This window comes from Mastigoproctus giganteus, chromosome 5 (genome assembly GCF_048544385.1).
Source record: "Mastigoproctus giganteus isolate SK-2022 chromosome 5, ASM4854438v1, whole genome shotgun sequence".
NCBI classification, from domain to species: domain Eukaryota; kingdom Metazoa; phylum Arthropoda; class Arachnida; order Uropygi; family Thelyphonidae; genus Mastigoproctus; species Mastigoproctus giganteus.
In genome coordinates, this window is record NC_143579.1 from 14,691,572 (window position 1) to 14,710,454 (window position 18,883).

At 38.6% G+C, this 18,883-nt stretch overlaps 1 protein-coding gene across 1 annotated transcript in view; it reads left to right on the plus strand.

Moving 5' to 3' along the window:
* Positions 1–18,538, plus strand: part of mh (DNA-dependent metalloprotease SPRTN) — a 101,752-nt gene extending 83,214 nt beyond the window's left edge. The window contains exon 8 of the mRNA XM_090373082.1: positions 18,069–18,538. Coding sequence (XP_090229208.1) covers positions 18,069–18,505 — 437 coding nt within the window. The 3' untranslated portion in view covers positions 18,506–18,538. The remainder of the gene's footprint in view (positions 1–18,068) is intronic.
* The last annotated feature ends 345 nt before the right edge of the window (positions 18,539–18,883 follow it).

Below are 18,883 nucleotides of genomic sequence, written 5' to 3' on the forward strand. Positions count from 1 at the left end.
ACGTAGAAACCTTCCATCTGATCAGCAATCGCCAGTATGGATTCCATCAGTGTTGATCCACTAGTGAATTTGTCCATTTATGGAAAAATTCAGTGGAAAGGTTAGGTGAAACACAAGCAGTTGCTCTCGACATCTCAAAGGCTTTCAATCTTGTTTGGCATAAAGGTCTTCTAAACAAGCTTCCATCTTATGGTTTGCCAACTATGTTTCGTAATTGGTTATCCAATTTTTTCTCTGATTGCTCACTAAGGGTGATGATAGATGGCTCTTTGTCTTCCAACTTCTCCACTAATGCTGGTGTCCCCCAAGGTTCAGTTCTTTCCCTCACTCTTTTTCTCTTGTATATTAATGACCTTCTTCCATTTACTGGAAATCCTATCTATAGTTTTGCCGATGATAGCACATTTCATTCCACTTTTCCATTTGAGAATCCTTGCCCTGCTTAATCAGTTTCAACTTCTTGAATATCCGCTACCAATTCCTTAGGTACTGATCTCCTGGTAATTCTACAGTGGGGCAAAGACAACTTAGTTGATTTCAATCCTTCTAAAACTCGGTCTTGTCTTATATCTTACAAAAAGTATTCTTCTGCTCCTATGCTTGTCTTTGGTGACACTCTGATTTCTAGGCAAGTAGATATATCTCTTTTGGAGATTACCCTGATTTCTAATCTCTCTTGGCACAAGCACATTACAAATATTGCTTCCTCTGCATCTAAAAAACTTGGTTTTCTCTTTCGCTCTCGGCATTACTTTTCTTAAAAACAGCTGTTCACTCTGTACAAATCGCATATCCTCCCTACCTTAGACTATTGTTCCCACATCTGGGGGCAGTGCCCTCAAACCTCTCTCAGGCTTCTAGATTCCATTCAGAAGAGGGCTTGTTAGGTTAATTAATGACTCATCTCTAACAGAGTCTCTGTCTCATTGACTTACTGTTTCTTCTGCATGCCCTTTCTACAGATACTTCCATGGACACTGTTCTTCTGAATTGGCTTCTATAATTTCCACTCTCTCTTTCAAAACAGTCCAAACATGTGCCGCCACCAGCCAACATCCATTTACTGTCCAACTTCAAACTCACAGAACCAACTTTTCATCTTCCTCGTTTATTCATTCAACTGTGGTTTTCTGAAACAACCTTCATACGTATTTCCTGAAAATTACAGTCTACAGAAGTTCAAGAGCACCTCCGTAGCCAAGTGGGAAGAAGCAGCAGTGTGTAGCACACGCTTCTTGATTAGACCGGGGAAATACAGAGGATGCGGAAAGGTCAGGGAATGACCACCGCATATTCCCGGAGCAATATGGCCTTAGTTGTTAATGCTCCTAAAACCAAATAACAAACAAACAGAAGTTCAAGTCTAATGTCAACAAATATCTTCTTTCGTCTTTTCAACCTCCAACCCAAGCACGGCACCAAGTACCATAGGTTCTAAAATACGTCTCATGTTTGTGGTTTTCATAAAAAAAAAAATATATATATATATATATATATATATATATATAATTACTATTTGGCTGCTAATTAGGTCTCAAAAATGATATTTACCCTCATTAACCAAAACAAACTTTTATAAGAGTAAAATTAATATTGAAAGAGCAGAAATGGGTATGTGTGAGCTATTCATTTTGGTTAGATATTGTCCACTCAATTACTACTAACAGATTTTTAATTCTTGCTAGAATTATCAACATAGAATTAATTTACTTTTACACACATGCAGAATGTTTAAATTAAAAGTCACAAAAATCTGTCTTGTTTATTTTTATGTTTAGGCAATTTGTCCTCTGAACTTTTTTGTAATTTTTTAGCTGAAGTGTTTGAATATAATGTTAAAATTGGACTTAAGTATTACTGTTTACATTTTAGGGTTTCTGAATTTAAACTTTGCCTAATCAACTGCTTTTTTTTCTCAGTGGCAAAGCTGTTCCTTGCCCTTGCTTTCATCTAAAAACATCATCAGTGTACTCTTGAAATGAATGTAAAAATGTATTCATTGACCCAAAAATGGTTTTATTTGAATAAAAAAAATAACCATAGTGATTACATGTGGTACTCACTCATCAGTAAGTATTTAGCTGTGTAAAAAGTTACCTTACTGCTGTAAGGTAACTTTGCATTGCCTTTACTCATACTACACCTGTTATGATCTTTTTTTTTTTTTTTTATTCAAATAAAATATGCTTTTTACATCCATTTAAAAAAATAAAATAAAAGGCTAGAGTTCAAAAACAGTTGATTAGGCAAAATTAAATTTATAAATTGTAATATCTAAATGGTAACACTTAGTCCAATTTTAACATCAGATTCAAAATTTTTAGCTCATATATGGCAAATAGCCTGAACCTAAAAATGAGCAAGATGATAGACCCTAGTGTCTTTTAATTGAATTACCCTCTCTCTCTGTGTGTGTGTGTGTGTGTGTGTAGCTGGCAAGTCTGCTCTTGTAATATATAACTTTTCATTTTTGTATAACCATAGCCTTGGCTTCATCATTGATGCTGTATTATGAGAAAACTTAGCAGCATTAGAAAGTTCATGATACATATAATTGGCACTGCTCATACAGCATTGAAGAACAATAGCAGAGGTGATCCATGCTGGTGCAGGCTGTGTTAACAGTCTATAATTAGTGGATGTCAACTGAGAAAAACTTACAGTAACAAGCATAGGAAATGCTAGAAGAAACTGCTGTATGATTAGGAACAGCAACTTACATCTTCAGATATAAGCAAAAATCAAAAAACAACGTTCTAATTCCAACACTTGCAGTTCCTGATTGGAGATACCCATAGCATCCAGCACTACTTGAGACAGTAAGTTTACAAAGCTGTACTGCTTTATGCCCTCTAAGAATAAACATAATTATATAGGATTGCAGCAGTTATTAAATGCGGACAGGTTTGAAGTTCGTTACTACATTAGGCTGATCACAAGGAATGTTCCTTGTGATCAGCCTAATGTAGTAACGAACCAAAGGTTGATTAAGCTTGGTAAACTGCCAACACCCTCCAAAGGTTGATTAAGCTTGGTAAACTGCCAACACCCTCCAAAGGTTGATTAAGCTTGGTAAACTTCCAACCCCCAAGGTAGTTCAAGGTCAAGCGTTCAGCTCTGTAATTGCTCACATCACCCTTTGATCTCCCTTTTGAATGGGAGAGACATTTGCACACCTCCCCTGAAATCAAGGATGTTCCTCTTATAATTATGGCCAAAAGTTTGTTTACATTATTTGATATTTGCTTACTTCTCTTAATATAACTACATAGATCTCATCAATCCATATACACTAGCTTCAGCAATTTCTCTTCCACTTTCTTCTCAGCTATAAAAAAAAATCATTTAGCTCCCATATAAAAACCTCTAGTGTTCCCTTCCCTAAACTTCTTCATGGGTGGATGTAAATGCAAAATATTTATTTAGTTTGTCAGCAATCTAATTGGGATCACCAATATTTGTGGTATTCATATCTAGTGGGCCAACATTGTTAATTCTTTCCTTCTAGTGTTAACCTAAGGAAAAATTCCCTGCTACTTTTCTTTGCACTCTTGGTCAAGGACCTGTAATAATCTGTCTTAGATTGTCTAACCCCTGAATTACCCAATTGCAGAGTAGTTTGTACTTACTGTAGGTTTCCACGTTGTCTGCTAATATATAATAATTCCACACATTTTTCTTCTCTGCCATCCATTTAGGTACGAACATTGAACAGTATCTCTTTGTTGGTATGAAAAGCTTATTAGCTTCTGTGATTACTTTGCTGAATGCCTCCCATTTATAATTTGTTGTTGGTATCATCATCAGTTGATCCCACTAAAGCAGTATTGCAATAATCTATTTTACTTTGAATCTGTCTGCAAGAATAAAAGTATGCTTAGGCATGTTTGCATATATATATATATGTGCATGTATAAGTGCCTATTATCTCCACCGTGTCCTCTGTCTGCGTGTAACAATTTGAATCCCAGTGAATTGATTTTTATTAAATTTTATATTTAGTTCTTTTTGAAAGATTTGGCAATCCATCCCAAATTTCATTAAAATTGGGCAAATAGAAATCTGGCAGTTATTATTTCTTTTTCCGTACAATTTATATGAAATTAAAAATAAATTCATAGATTAAATGTAATTTGAAAGCATCATTGTTAGCTTTTAGGATGTGCATGCATGCTTTGCATTTATTGTTATGTCAGACTACACTGAGTGGGCAGAAATCATGGGATACCAACCTAGTAACAGGTAGGCCCACCTTTCGCCCAGATAAGGGCAGTCACACGGCGAACCTTTGAGTCTACTAGTTCACGAAAGCGTTCCACAGGTATTTCCATCCATGCTTGCTGCACTGCTGTCCATAATTCTGTCACATTCCTGGGTGGAGGATCCAAAGCTCGAACAGACCTTTCCACAGCATCCCAAAGATGCTCCACAGAGTTCACATCCGGTGAACAGGGAGGCCATTCCATTGTGGTAAAATCTGCAGAATGCCCTTCGAACCATGTTCTAGTCACCACGGCTCTGTGGAGAGGTGCAGTGGAACCATGAAGGAATGCAAATGGTCTGCAAAGATGGACACGTAACCTGGACTATTCAGAAATGTGTCTAGACGTACCAGAGGTCCCAATGTGTGCCAATTGAACATGCCCCCAAACCATTACCGATCATCCACCTGCCTGCACAGTTCCTTGTTGACATGACAGGTGCATTGTGCTGTTTCCACCAAATACTCATCCTCCTATCATCATCATCCTTTCAATGATTTAGGCCAGGTGGCCTATTCCAGTCTCAGCCATCTTTTCTTCGGATGTTGTGGATCTCTTCATCCAACTGGCCGATATTTCATAATCTTCTTTACTCATCCTCCCGTCCACTCGAAACAGCTGAAAACAGGACTCATCGGACCAGGAGACCTATCTCCAGTCATCCAAGATCCTGTGCCTATGTTTTTTTGCCCTGTGTAGTGGTATTATCAATGGGACTCTGGTCGGTCAGTGGCTCCCATAACCTATTGTGCTAATGATCATCTGGTGGTCTTGGTGGAGACATTTCTGGCACCTCTCTCGTTGAAGCTGGCAGTGATCTGTGCCACTGTTTCTCTCCAGCTGAAACAATAAGAGACAGATGTTGATGGCCACGTTCATCCACCACCCACAGCGCTGTCCACTGTGAGACGTTATTCCAAAAGTGGCATTTTTTCGATACAATCTTGATTCTGTCAAACGCGGATAGTTCCATTTCTGTACTACCTCCACGATAGAGTGACCCATCCGTCGGATGCCCACTATCATCCCTCTTTCAAAGTCGGTTAACTCACTACGTTTATCCATACATTCAACCATTCACATAGATGGTTGAATTACCATCTATGTGAATGCAGTGTACCTTTATACTTGCCAAGCAGTAGTTCGTCCACTGGCGAGAGAGGGGTATCAGCATTGCATTGCACAGGAACCAGGTATCCCATGAATTCTGTCCTTTCAGTGTGCATAGTGTCACTTGTGAAGTGAAATATATATAGCGAGAGAGAAGAGAGACTTTAAAAAAAGTATATGTGGAAGAAGAGTAATAAGTATTATACAGTGACAAATGGGCCTGGAGTACTGGGGTCCATAGTTTAATAATTTTCAAATAGATATTTACAGTATACCCAGTATAAAATAAAATATAAGTACAAATTCAGTAGCTTTCGGAACACGTGTCCCTTTATCAACTGACAAATTTGAATACATTACAAGCAAAGTGTGGCACGTTACTCATGCGTCATTGTTGTAGCACGGACGTGTGCTGCCTTACGCCAGTGATCATCCATCAATAAAACGGTTGTCTCTAGGATGGGATGTATACGCATGCCTTTCTGGCGATTTAATGCCTTAGGGTTGTTTATTATGTTTAGTGACTCTAGCCATAGGCGGTGGCGAAAGTGTCGCGCGTGGTCCACTATCTCAAAGTCGCGCTTGGGGTCAAGATCGTGGTTGGTAGCCCAAAAATGTTCTGCAAGCGCGGACTGGTCAGTTTCAGCAAGCCGGATTGCTCTGTCGTGTTCCGTGAGGCGATCCTGGAGACGTCTCGATGTCTCACCTACGTAGCAACTGTTACAGGCCCTACAGGTGATACGGTACACTACATTGCTGCGTAAGACAGGTGTGACAGGGGTCTTCACACTGGAGACAAGTGAACGTAGGTTCCTACCTGGTAATTGCACACATTTGATGTTGTAACTTCTCAGGATCTTCGAGATACGTCCTGACACTCCTGGATAGTACGGAATGTAGGCGGATGATATGCTGACTTGCTTCGGAGGTCTTGGGTTGGAAGTAAGTTCTTGTGCCTGTAACAAGCATCTGTTTAGTACATGGGATGGATAACCGCATCTGGTTAGGTCCGCCTTCACACGGGAGATCTCGTTACGTCTAATTGTGTCGGTGCTGGAATGGCTCCAGGCCCTGGAGAACAGGGTGTGGGCAGTGCTATTGAGATGGCTTGGAGCGTGGCCGGACCCGTAGTTGGTGAATTGACCGCACCACATGGGTTTGCGGTATACTGAGGTCTCTAAATGTGGGCCTACGCGATGCACTAGCACGTCCAGAAACGGGAGCGAACCGTCCACCTCTGATTCTACGGTAAACTTGATGAAATTGGATAGAGAGTTGAGGTATTCTAGTAGTACCGTTTCAGAACCACGTGGTATTATGGTAAAAATATCGTCGACGTATCTACACCACGTTGTAATAGGTGTAGGTGGGTTCTGGTGTATCTGCTTCTCCAGATCTTCCATGGCGATGTTAGCTACTACGGAACTGACAGGGGCACCCATAGCAGTGCCATGTACTTGTTTGTAGAGTGAGTCTTCAAAGGTGAAGATGCTGCTAGAGAGGCATAGGTTGAGGGCGGTACAGATGTCATCAGTGGATAGTGACGTCCTGGATTGGAGGCTTAAGTCGCTCTCAAGGAGCCTTCTGGCGCAGTGCACGGCCTGTTGGACGGGAATCGAGGTGAATAAAGAAACCACGTCAAATGATGCCATGACAGAGTTATCAGGGATTGAAATGTCCTTAATGATGTTAATGAATTCACTGCTGTTTTTAACGGTGTGAGATGTATTACCTATAAGAGGCGAGAGGAGGCTCGCGATGTGTTTGGACAGTTCATACGTTGGGGCACTGCAGCAAGACACTATAGGTCTGAGAGGAATACCCGGTTTATGGATCTTTGGTAATCCGTAGAATTGCGGTAGTTGGCAGCCAGTAGCACGTAGAAGATGGTGAGTCGCGGTCGGGATCTTCTTATCTTTAAGCCATGCGTGGACAAGTTTATTAACATTTGCTTCCAGACGTTTCAAGACTTTAACGGGAGGATCAGGTAGAGGTTCATATACGTTAGGATCGAGTAATAGGGCCAAGGCTTTCTCTCGGTAGGCTGATCGGTCCAGCACAACAGTCCGGCGCCCTTTATCTGCAGGAAGTACAACAATGGAGTTGTCTTTTCTTATAGATGACAGGGCGGCACGTTGGCGGCGGTTGAGGTTTGAGCACGTTTTTTCGAGTGTTGCGGAGGACTGCGGCAGTCTTGAATCGGATCTCATTGGCAGTTTCTTCGGGAAAGTTGGTAATACTGGCTTCTATACCCATAGCGAGCTGTGTGATGGGAGGTTTCGATGGTATAATGGCGAATTTCATACCGTTTGATAAAACACTCAGCTGCTCGTTGGACAGTTGTTTGTTACTTAGATTCAAAACGAAAGAAGTCGTGTCGTCTGAACGAGTGTTCGTCTTTAAGGAGTTAGTTTCTATGCTCAAGTTTATGAACTTGCGCTGTTGGCGTAAACGGTAGGTATCCGAGGTCTGACTAGCCCGATGGCAGATGGTATGTATAAGGTTTGTAAATACAATAGGCGAGACCTTACCTTGTAGATGTTGTAACAGTCTGGACTTGTTGTAGTCAGCGTTCCTGATTTCACGGTGGAGATGGGATATCCACAAATTTAATGTGCGTAGGCTGAAGTTAAAGCAGGCACGATCCACTCGTTCAGACGACACGACTTCTTTTGTCTTGAATCTAAGAAACAAACAACTGTCCAACGAGCAGCTGAGTGTTTTATCAAACAGTATGAAATTCGCCGTTATACCATCGAAACCTCCCATCACACAGCTCGCTATGGGTATAGAAGCCAGTATTACCAACCTTCCCGAAGAAACTGCCAACGAGATCCGATGCACGACTTCTTTCATTTTGAATCTAAGTAACAAACAACTGTCCAACGAGCAGCTGAGTGTTTTATCAAACGGTATGAAATTCGCCATTATACCATCGAAACCTCCCATCACACAGCTCGCTATGGGTATAGAAGCCAGTATTACCAACTTTCCCGAAGAAACTGCCAATGAGATCCGATTCAAGACTGCCGCAGTCCTCCGCAACACTCGAAAAAACGTGCTCAAACCTCAACCGCCGCCAACGTGCCGCCCTGTCATCTATAAGAAAAGACAACTCCATTGTTGTACTTCCTGCAGATAAAGGGCGCCGGACTGTTGTGCTGGACCGATCAGCCTACCGAGAGAAAGCCTTGGCCCTATTACTCGATCCTAACGTATATGAACCTCTACCTGATCCTCCCGTTAAAGTCTTGAAACGTCTGGAAGCAAATGTTAATAAACTTGTCCACGCATGGCTTAAAGATAAGAAGATCCCGACCGCGACTCACCATCTTCTACGTGCTACTGGCTGCCAACTACCGCAATTCTACAGATTACCAAAGATCCATAAACCGGGTATTCCTCTCAGACCTATAGTGTCTTGCTGCAGTGCCCCAACGTATGAACTGTCCAAACACATCGCGAGCCTCCTCTCGCCTCTTATAGGTAATACATCTCACACCGTTAAAAACAGCAGTGAATTCATTAACATCATTAAGGACATTTCAATCCCTGATAACTCTGTCATGGCATCATTTGACGTGGTTTCTTTATTCACCTCGATTCCCGTCCAACAGGCCGTGCACTGCGCCAGAAGGCTCCTTGAGAGCGACTTAAGCCTCCAATCCAGGACGTCACTATCCACTGATGACATCTGTACCGCCCTCAACCTATGCTTCTCTAGCAGCATCTTCACCTTTGAAGACTCACTCTACAAACAAGTACATGGCACTGCTATGGGTGCCCCTGTCAGTTCCGTAGTAGCTAACATCGCCATGGAAGATCTGGAGAAGCAGATACACCAGAACCCACCTACACCTATTACAACGTGGTGTAGATACGTCGACGATATTTTTACCATAATACCACGTGGTTCTGAAACGGTACTACTAGAATACCTCAACTCTCTATCCAATTTCATCAAGTTTACCGTAGAATCAGAGGTGGACGGTTCGCTCCCGTTTCTGGACGTGCTAGTGCATCGCGTAGGCCCACATTTAGAGACCTCAGTATACCGCAAACCCATGTGGTGCGGTCAATTCACCAACTACGGGTCCGGCCACGCTCCAAGCCATCTCAATAGCACTGCCCACACCCTGTTCTCCAGGGCCTGGAGCCATTCCAGCACCGACACAATTAGACGTAACGAGATCTCCCGTGTGAAGGCGGACCTAACCAGATGCGGTTATCCATCCCATGTACTAAACAGATGCTTGTTACAGGCACAAGAACTTACTTCCAACCCAAGACCTCCGAAGCAAGTCGGCATATCATCCGCCTACATTCCGTACTATCCAGGAGTGTCAGGACGTATCTCGAAGATCCTGAGAAGTTACAACATCAAATGTGTGCAATTACCAGGTAGGAACCTACGTTCACTTGTCTCCAGTGTGAAGACCCCTGTCACACCTGTCTTACGCAGCAATGTAGTGTACCGTATCACCTGTAGGGCCTGTAACAGTTGCTACGTAGGTGAGACATCGAGACGTCTCCAGGATCGCCTCACGGAACACGACAGAGCAATCCGGCTTGCCGAAACTGACCAGTCCGCGCTTGCAGAACATTTTTGGGCTACCAACCACGATCTTGACCCCAAGCGCGACTTTGAGATAGTGGACCACGCGCGACACTTTCGCCACCGCCTATGGCTAGAGTCACTAAACATAATAAACAACCCTAAGGCATTAAATCGCCAGAAAGGCATGCGTATACATCCCATCCTAGAGACAACCGTTTTATTGATGGATGATCACTGGCGTAAGGCAGCACACATCCGTGCTACAACAATGACGCATGAGTAACGTGCCACACTTTGCTTGTAATGTATTCAAATTTGTCAGTTGATAAAGGGACACGTGTTCCGAAAGCTACTGAATTTGTACTTATATTTTATTTTATACTGGGTATACTGTAAATATCTATTTGAAAATTATTAAAGTATTATACAGTTGTAATTAAACTGAATGACTAAGTTTACAGAATGTATAACTATAGTTTTATTAATTGTTCTATAAAGTTATGGTATTAATTAATTGATAAGGTAATACTTTTACTTACTTATATTTACTTTATACTTCTATTAAAAAAACTTCTATTGATCACAGAAAAAGAAAAAAAAATTCAGTTTAAGTAAAGAAAATTGAACATGCCTGAAATTTGACACACTGCATGCATACTATTAATTAAAATTTGCATAATACTACTAGCATTAGCCAACTTGTTACTGGTTTGGTAAGTACTGACATTGGGTGTTGGAGTTTTAGAAAGATGTAATGTGAATGAATTCCTTTTCACACTATTTACTGCCAAAGACTTATTAAAGATGTGGAGTAAGCACACACAATCTGAACTACGTTGTGACACTAAAGTCCTGTTTACATTCTGGCAAGATCACATGTCTCTTGGCTGTCTTTGCAGTATCAGTTATCTCTTGCTGTACTTAAGTGTTGTTCCAGGCTAAGTGCTTTCTATATTGTGTGTAGTATGTTCATATCATAATAGAATGTGCCATGATGACAATTCCACTATACATGATTTGAAGAACACTTCAAATATATGGAATGAACTTTCTTGAATCCACAGTTTCCATATCTGAATTCAGTCAAGACCCTCTAGGATAAACTATAAATGTCTTTTATTTAGATTGTGAGGATGCTTGTAAAATGAGGATGCTTAACCAACACTAGCCAAATGAAAATATTGAAAAAGTGAACCAAGATGGTATTTCTCTCTCTGGAAACTTAAAGTTTGACAATGATAGTGGTAATTTTAAGAAAATAAAAGTTATATATAAAGTATATGGAATGACTGAAAGAAATTTCAGAAGTGAAAAAATCAAAGTCCAGTAAGACAGTATTGTCTCCTTCACCAACTTAAAGTTATTACAGACCAGTAAGTTTAACTTCTGTTCCGGGTAAAATAATGGAGTCACTGGTTAAACATGCATTGCAGGATCATCTAGACAAGACTGCAGCAATAATTCAGACACAGCATGGGTTTGTTAAGGGAACATCTTGTCTGACAAATTTTAATTGGTTATTATGATGTGGTTACAAAGGAACTGGATGTAAAAAATAATTTTGATATCATATACTTGGATTTCAGGAAAGGTTTTGACACTGTTGCGCATGAAAGACTATTGTACAAATTGGAGCAGAATGGTATTAAGGGTAAGTTGCTACAATGGATAAAAGGATGGTTGAGTGGGAGAAGACAGAGGGTGGTAATCAATGGGTGCTGCTCTTCGTGGACTAATGCTATTAGTGGAGTGCAACAGAGTTTAGTGTTGGGTCCACTGTTGTTTTGTCATATATTTATCAATGATATTGATGAAGGTATATCAGGCTTAGTGTTGAAGTTTGCAGATCATACAAAGGTTGGCAGGGTTGTTAGTGACAGTAATGGCAGTGTGCTACTGCAACAGGATCTAGAAAATTTGGACAGATTGGCTGAGAAGTGGCAACTGAAGTTTAACCTTGACAAATGCAAAGTACTGCATATGGGTAGGGTGCTTCCGTAGCCAGGTGGGAAGGAGCAGCAGTGCGTAGCACACGCTTCTTGATTAGACCAGGGTTCGAGCCCGTCACCACCAGATGCGGAAAGGTCGGGGAATGACCACCGCATATTCCCGGAGCAATATGGCCTTAGTTGCTAATGCTCCTAAAAACCAAATAACAAACAAACAAGCATATGGGTAGAAGTAATCCCAGAGAAACGTACCAACTGTGTGGTATTACACTTAAGGTGGTAGAAAATGAAAAAGACCTGGAAGTAATTGTGCAGTCAGATATGAAGTTTTCTGAGCAATGCAGACATGCCAGGGCAGGTCATGGGGTTTTGTCAATGATATATAGGAATTTTGCTAGCAGAGAAAAGGAGGTGATTGTCCCTCTGTATAAGGCAATAGTCAAGCCACGCCTTGAGTACTGCGTACAGGTCTGGAGGCCTCATTTTAGGAAGGATGTAGATTTGCTTGAGTGTGTACAGAGAAGGGCAACAAGATTGGTGAGGGGAATGAAGGGATCCTCTTACCAAGAGAGGCTTAAGTTCTGCAAATTGCAGCGGCTGGAGACTAGGCACCTGCGAGGTGATCTGATTGAGGTGTATAAGGTCTTGAATGGGTTGAGCACGCTGAATTCTGAGGCTTGAAGTGGGGAAATCCATGTTTAGTCTTAGAGCAAAGTTTCTGCCCCCCCCCCCCAATACTTCTCCTTCAACCCATGCATGGTACCAAGTACTATAGGTTTTGATACCTTTTGTATTTGGGGATTTCATAAAAAAAAAAGAATTCTGATAGGATCCTTCCACTTGTTCAGATTACGAACCTAAGGGGGTATAAATTCAAATTGAGGAAAGACAGATGTAGAATAGATGTGCGGAAATTTGCCTTTAGCCAGCGGGTGGTAAATTGCTGGAACAAACTTCCATCTGTCGTTGTGGAAGTTGATAGGTTAAATAAATTTAAGGAGGAACTGGACAAACATTTAGAGGGAATGGTTGTGTGAATTTTTTGGCTGATGCTGCATAAGCTCATACACTGCTTTCTTACATCACATGCCACTACTACTACTATTACAAACACAGCAAGGATGAGTTTAGAAAAAGAATAAAATAAAGTCTGTCCAATGAAGTGAAATAGGATGTTGTGTACTATATATGTAAACAGAAATACAGTAGACTCTCGATTTTCCAGGATAGATGATAAAAATGAAATCCCAGATAATAAATTTCAAGGTCAATCCAAATATATCAAATTGTTCAACAACATACCTAAAAAAAATATGGCGATGGATAAAATATTGGACACGTGAGTAGTGGCACTACTCACGTGTCCAATACGATGCTTGCATAGGTATAAAAATGCCTATATGTAATAATATATGCTTGAGTCAGGCATGAACGTTTGCCGACAGTGGTACACAATTTTCATATTTTTTTACAAGTTTTATTTTGATTTAAATTAAAAATTGTTGATATCTTTAAACCATATTTTGTTTTAATCTAAATATATTTCATGACTAAATGTCAAAGAGCATGAAAAGGCTGTTTAAAAATGGGTGATGCATCTCCATCATTTCTACTACCCAAATAGTATGCATTCATCATTTTCACAATATGGGATATAATAAAATGATGCATGCATGCATGCTACCTGGGCAGTAGAAATGATGGAGAATGCATTACCCATGCTTAAACAGCCTTTTCGTGTTTTGTTTTTAACATAATATTTTATATTTTAATTTTACAAAAAATAGGAGAGATAAGCGAAAATCATTTCAATTAGAGAAATGCGAAATTGTAGAAGATTGTTTTTTTTTTTTTCCTTTTGCAACTTTTTGACGAATGCCGTTTAAAATATTTCTTAAAACCATTTTTTTCGATAGAACACTATCATCTTGCTGCTCCAGGTAGTCAAGGAGTGCTTCTGCATGGCATAAAGCAAAACTGTGGCTAATTTTTTGTGATGATATCAACTCTTCTTTCTCTTCTTCAGGTTCACCATCATTATTTAATGGCGGTGTAGTAGTCGTTACGTGATGTAAAATTTCTTCATTTAGTACTCAATGGCCAGGTAAATCTTTGTCAGAATTAAGCCAATCGTGAATTTATTGCTCATTGACATCCCTGCACTCCTCAATTTGTTGCAAATTTTATAACATTTCTGGCACCAGATCTTCGCAGTTTTCTTCAAATCCTAAGAATCCTTCATGTCGTTTCCTGGTAAAATTTTACGCCACAACCACTTTAAGGTTATGCTTTTTATTGATTTCCATGCTGCTGAAACTTCGTAAATCGCATCCAATAAAGTTAGGTTTTTCCAAAATGTCAATAAATCATAATTTTATTCTGCTAACTTGAGAGATAAATTTCTGCAATAAATGGCTTTCATTTGTTGGATGACACCTTGATCCATAGGTTGTATTAAAGCTGCCACATTTTGGGGGTAAATATTTGACGAAAATATTTCTGTCTGATTTTAGAATTTCTTCATTAGGATGACTTGATGTGTTTTCTAATAGCAGGGCAGCTTACTGTGGCAAGCCCAGTGATGCCAGATGTTGGTGCACTGAAAGTACAAATTTAGTTCTAAACCAACTGGAAAATATTCGTATCCATCCAGGCTGACTTATTGTTGTGGTAATTGACAGGTAAATTTGATATTGAAATACTCGAGAAAGCCAGTGGTTTTTTTGCTGTTCCAATTACACAGTTTCAAAGAATGAGATCCAGCAACATTTGCACAACAAAGGACTGTCAATCTTTGCTTTTGCATTTTATGTCCTGGAGCATTTGCCTCGGTTTCATATGCCAAAGTTTTTGACAGATGACATTTCCAGTACAATCCTGTTTCATCGGCATTGTAAATTTCTTCCAGCACAAGTTCATTGGTTTCAATAAATTATTGAAACTCGCTGGCGAATTCTTGGGGGGCCGGGCCATCACTACTTAGTTTTTCACCTTGAATGGAAATCTGATGAATGCCATGTCTCTGTTTAAACCGCGTCAACCACCCAGAAGATGTGTTAAAATCACCCTGCATTTTTAATTCGTCAAAAAAATGTTTTACCTTGGCTGTGCAAACTGTCCCAGAGAGTGGAATGTCTTCTGCTCTTTGTTGGCGAAACCACATCACCATTGCCTTGTCAGCATCCTCATATATAGACTTTCATGATTTTTCTGTTAGTCATGCCTTGAACACTATCAGATGTGCCTGCAAAATCTAATAGCTTCCTTTATTTTTTACGATGTCACTTATGATTTGGTCACCGACATTATAATGGTTCATTAAAGATTTAATGGATGCACAGTTTTCAAATTTATTCAAAAATTTCACATTTTATTCAACTGAAAGCACAACTCTTTTGCATTTACCCATCATATTTGCAATTTCTAAACAAAAAAATATTTACTATATAAAAAAAACTCTACTGAATCACTCCCGACTTAAATAACGAAACAAAATTTTTTGTTTTGCAGTGCTACGGAACACAGCAGTCCACAGGATGCACTAAAACAAACTAAACATTTGTTCAGTTTCTGTTGTCTATTTGAGCAGTGGATGTGTCTTCACATCCACTGCTGTCTAGTGGGGATTGCGGGGTAATAGGTTCATCTCCCAATCACGACTTAAAACACCGCTTCTTGTTACTTATTTAGAACTTGCAAAATATCTGTTTATGCCTATTCTATTTTTTACTTGAATTTTATGATTTCCGATTGATTTTTTTTTTTTTTTTTTTAACTTTGGAGTCTTGAAGCGACCTGGTTAATTCAATCCCAGTAACTCGAGAGTCTGCTGTACCTGGAAAGAAGTAGAATGAGAAATTCAGTATTGTGCCTCACCTCTTCTGGAGAAAACTACAAGGCATAACAGTTAGTGAGAAAAGCATAGTATTTTGATAGCCTGTCAGCCCAGCAAGAACTGAGTTTATCAGTTAATAGTCCCGTACATTATGCCAGTAAGCAAGCACTCATGTTCAGCAAATTACCCAAAATCATGAAAATTCAAAAACATGATACCATTTTTATAAGAACACAAATATAAATCCCCATGAACAGTGCCTCTAATAAGGATAGAGTGCATAATAATTCTTTTTCAGCTTCATATAATAAAAGTTGCTATGCAATTCTTAAATTATAAAGTGACTAAAATTTGTAAAATTTTAATATCACTTAAAACAGTTGATATTTTAGTAATCACAAGGCAGCCTTTACCATATGAAATTAAAAATAGAATTATTATATAATTCATTAGAGGTGCTGTTTGTGGATATTTATACTTTGTGTCCATACATTTTTGGTTTATTTGTCATGGCTTCAGATACTTCTAATAGTAAGGGTGTGTTTGTTTTTTGGCTGTCATTGCATAGGAACTATAGCCACTCAACTCAGACCTTGTCAGGTTGAAGAGTTATTAAAACACTATTCTTCCTTTGCCTGTTATTGTGCTACATAGCTTTCCTCTAAAGAGACAGCTCATTGGCATCCAAATATATTATTCTACTTCTCAAAAATTTCTCCTTTATGTACAAAGCAGCCTTCATTTTCACTTCATTAGATGGATTTTATTTTATTCTATCTGTCTTAAAAATGCTAGCATTTTGATGTTGTTCACTTCTGAACCATCTTCATTCTATATATTCTATATATAGACAGACTTTATTTTCTTAAAATTAAGCATAATCTTTATCAAACTTTTAACTTGACATAGAGAGATGTGCCATATTGGTTGACTTTTTCAAAGCTGTATTTCCCATTTTAGTCTGCACCATTAAGAATTTTACACAAACTTGTGGAATCAATTTGGAAAGACACATCAACGAGTGAAGTAGCAGCCAATGAATGTGAAAACCTAAAGAGAGGGGTATTAGGAATGGGTTAACATCACCAAGAATACTGTAGCAGACTTTATAGAATCAGTGCAACGAAGGTCACTAACTTTATTACCACTAATTAAAGACCAGTTCAATATACTGCAAACTGCATATCTGATATTTTAATAAGTAATTAGTTTAGAAATAGAAGGATTACCTCTAGGATGCTTTGTAGAACACTTCAGCTGATACTCTCTGTAGTTGGATAACTATACAAATAGATTCCGTGTATTCCACTCCCTCATAGACAAAATCAATGATCCAATGCACCACGGGACCCGCGTACCCCAAGCCCAACCCCAAAATACAATGAATCACCAACCCTAATCTTTGAGCTAGAGAATACAATACGTCCATATTTTAAAAATAATTTAAATGCTTTGAAACCAAATAAATACATAGTGAATGCATATTTTTAATACTTTAAAAACTAATATTAAAACATAAACAACATTTCGACCAAGGTCATGACCCTGGTCGAAAAGCCCCGTCCGCTTCAGGGAAGTAACAGAATTCTTTAGTTTTAGAGGATTCTTAATGTTTTTTTATGTTTTAATAAAAACAAAACCTTTTGTAGTTTTTAAAGTATTAAAAGTATGCATTCACTATGTATTTATTTGGTTTCAACGCATTTAGATTGTTTTTAAAATATGGACATATTGTATTCTCTCGCTCAAAGATTAGGGTTGGTGATTCGATGTATTTTTGGGTTGGACTTGGGGTCCGCAGGTCTCTGATCCCATGGTGCATTGGATCATTGATTTTGTCTACGAGGTAGTGGAATATATGTAATTTATTTGTATAGTTATCCAACTACGGAGAGTATCAGCACTGAAGTAGTAGTAGTAGTAGTAGTAGTGGCATGTGATGCAAGAAAGCAAATGTATCCCCAATTCACAAAGGGGGGGGATCGAAGGGTAACATGAGTAATTTATGTAAATTTTTGGGGAGTAGTTAGAAGTTTGGGGAGCCGTCAATGAAAGAGTGTTCTACAAGACGTCATAGCGGTAATTCTTCCATTTCTAAACTAATTTATTTATAATGTAGAACGTATTGAGCCTTTGCTGCTCCGTTATCTATTGATTTAGTGTAACTGAAATATATGATAATGATAAGGTAGCAATGCTTCTCAATTTAAATAATTATATTTAAAATTAAATATATAAGAGGATTTCAACTTACATAATATGAAGTTTATTCTGTGATTTCAAAAGAATATTGTTCATTAAACAAAAGATTGACATTATCTTCTAATTAATATATACATTTATTTTTTTTCCAGCTATTCAGAAATTGAAAACAACAAAAGGTGATATTCGTACTTACTTTACAGGCAACAAGGGTAAACCTATATCCAAAAATAAAGTTTGTTCACCATCCCTTGTTAAAAGTACAAGTGCTTCTGGAAGTAAAGATAAGAGTAATTATATACGTAGTAAAACTTCATTTACTAAAAGTGGAGCTGTGTCTGGAAGTAAGACTAAATCTAATTTTGTAAGTGTGGGTACTTCATCGACTAAGAGTGTTGTTGTAACACAAAGAAAAGACTCCTCATCAGCAGCTTCATCTGTCCCCCAAAATATAGTAGTTAAAGAAAACTCTTCATCGAATGTTTACACTTTTACAAGCTCTATAGAAAATAAAAAAGAAAAGACTGCATCAAGAAACCAGTTTGTTCCATTTTCTGGCAAAGGATATGTACTGGGAGGTGGACTATGAATTAGTACATCCTGGTGTGGGAGGAAGGAATCAAAAGAGAGATGCCAAACATCTTTTTTAGCAAGCTTGCTTTTTTTTATTATTTTCCTTAAATTTTTATATGCTTTTACTTAATTTTATGCTTTGAAAAGTATTTTACTCATTAATATTACAAGTATATGGCTTTATGCAAGTTAAAAGAAATACCAATAATGTGATAAACCAACAATAAACTTTTTTTCAACTGCCTTCTTGTATAATAGTATAATTTTTAATAATTGAATTACATTCACTCAACAAATTTTGATAGATCATGGTTTTTTTTTTTTTTTTCCAAAATGTAATCTTATTCATCAAAAAATACTCTTATTCATCTCTGGAAATAAATGAGAAAAATTT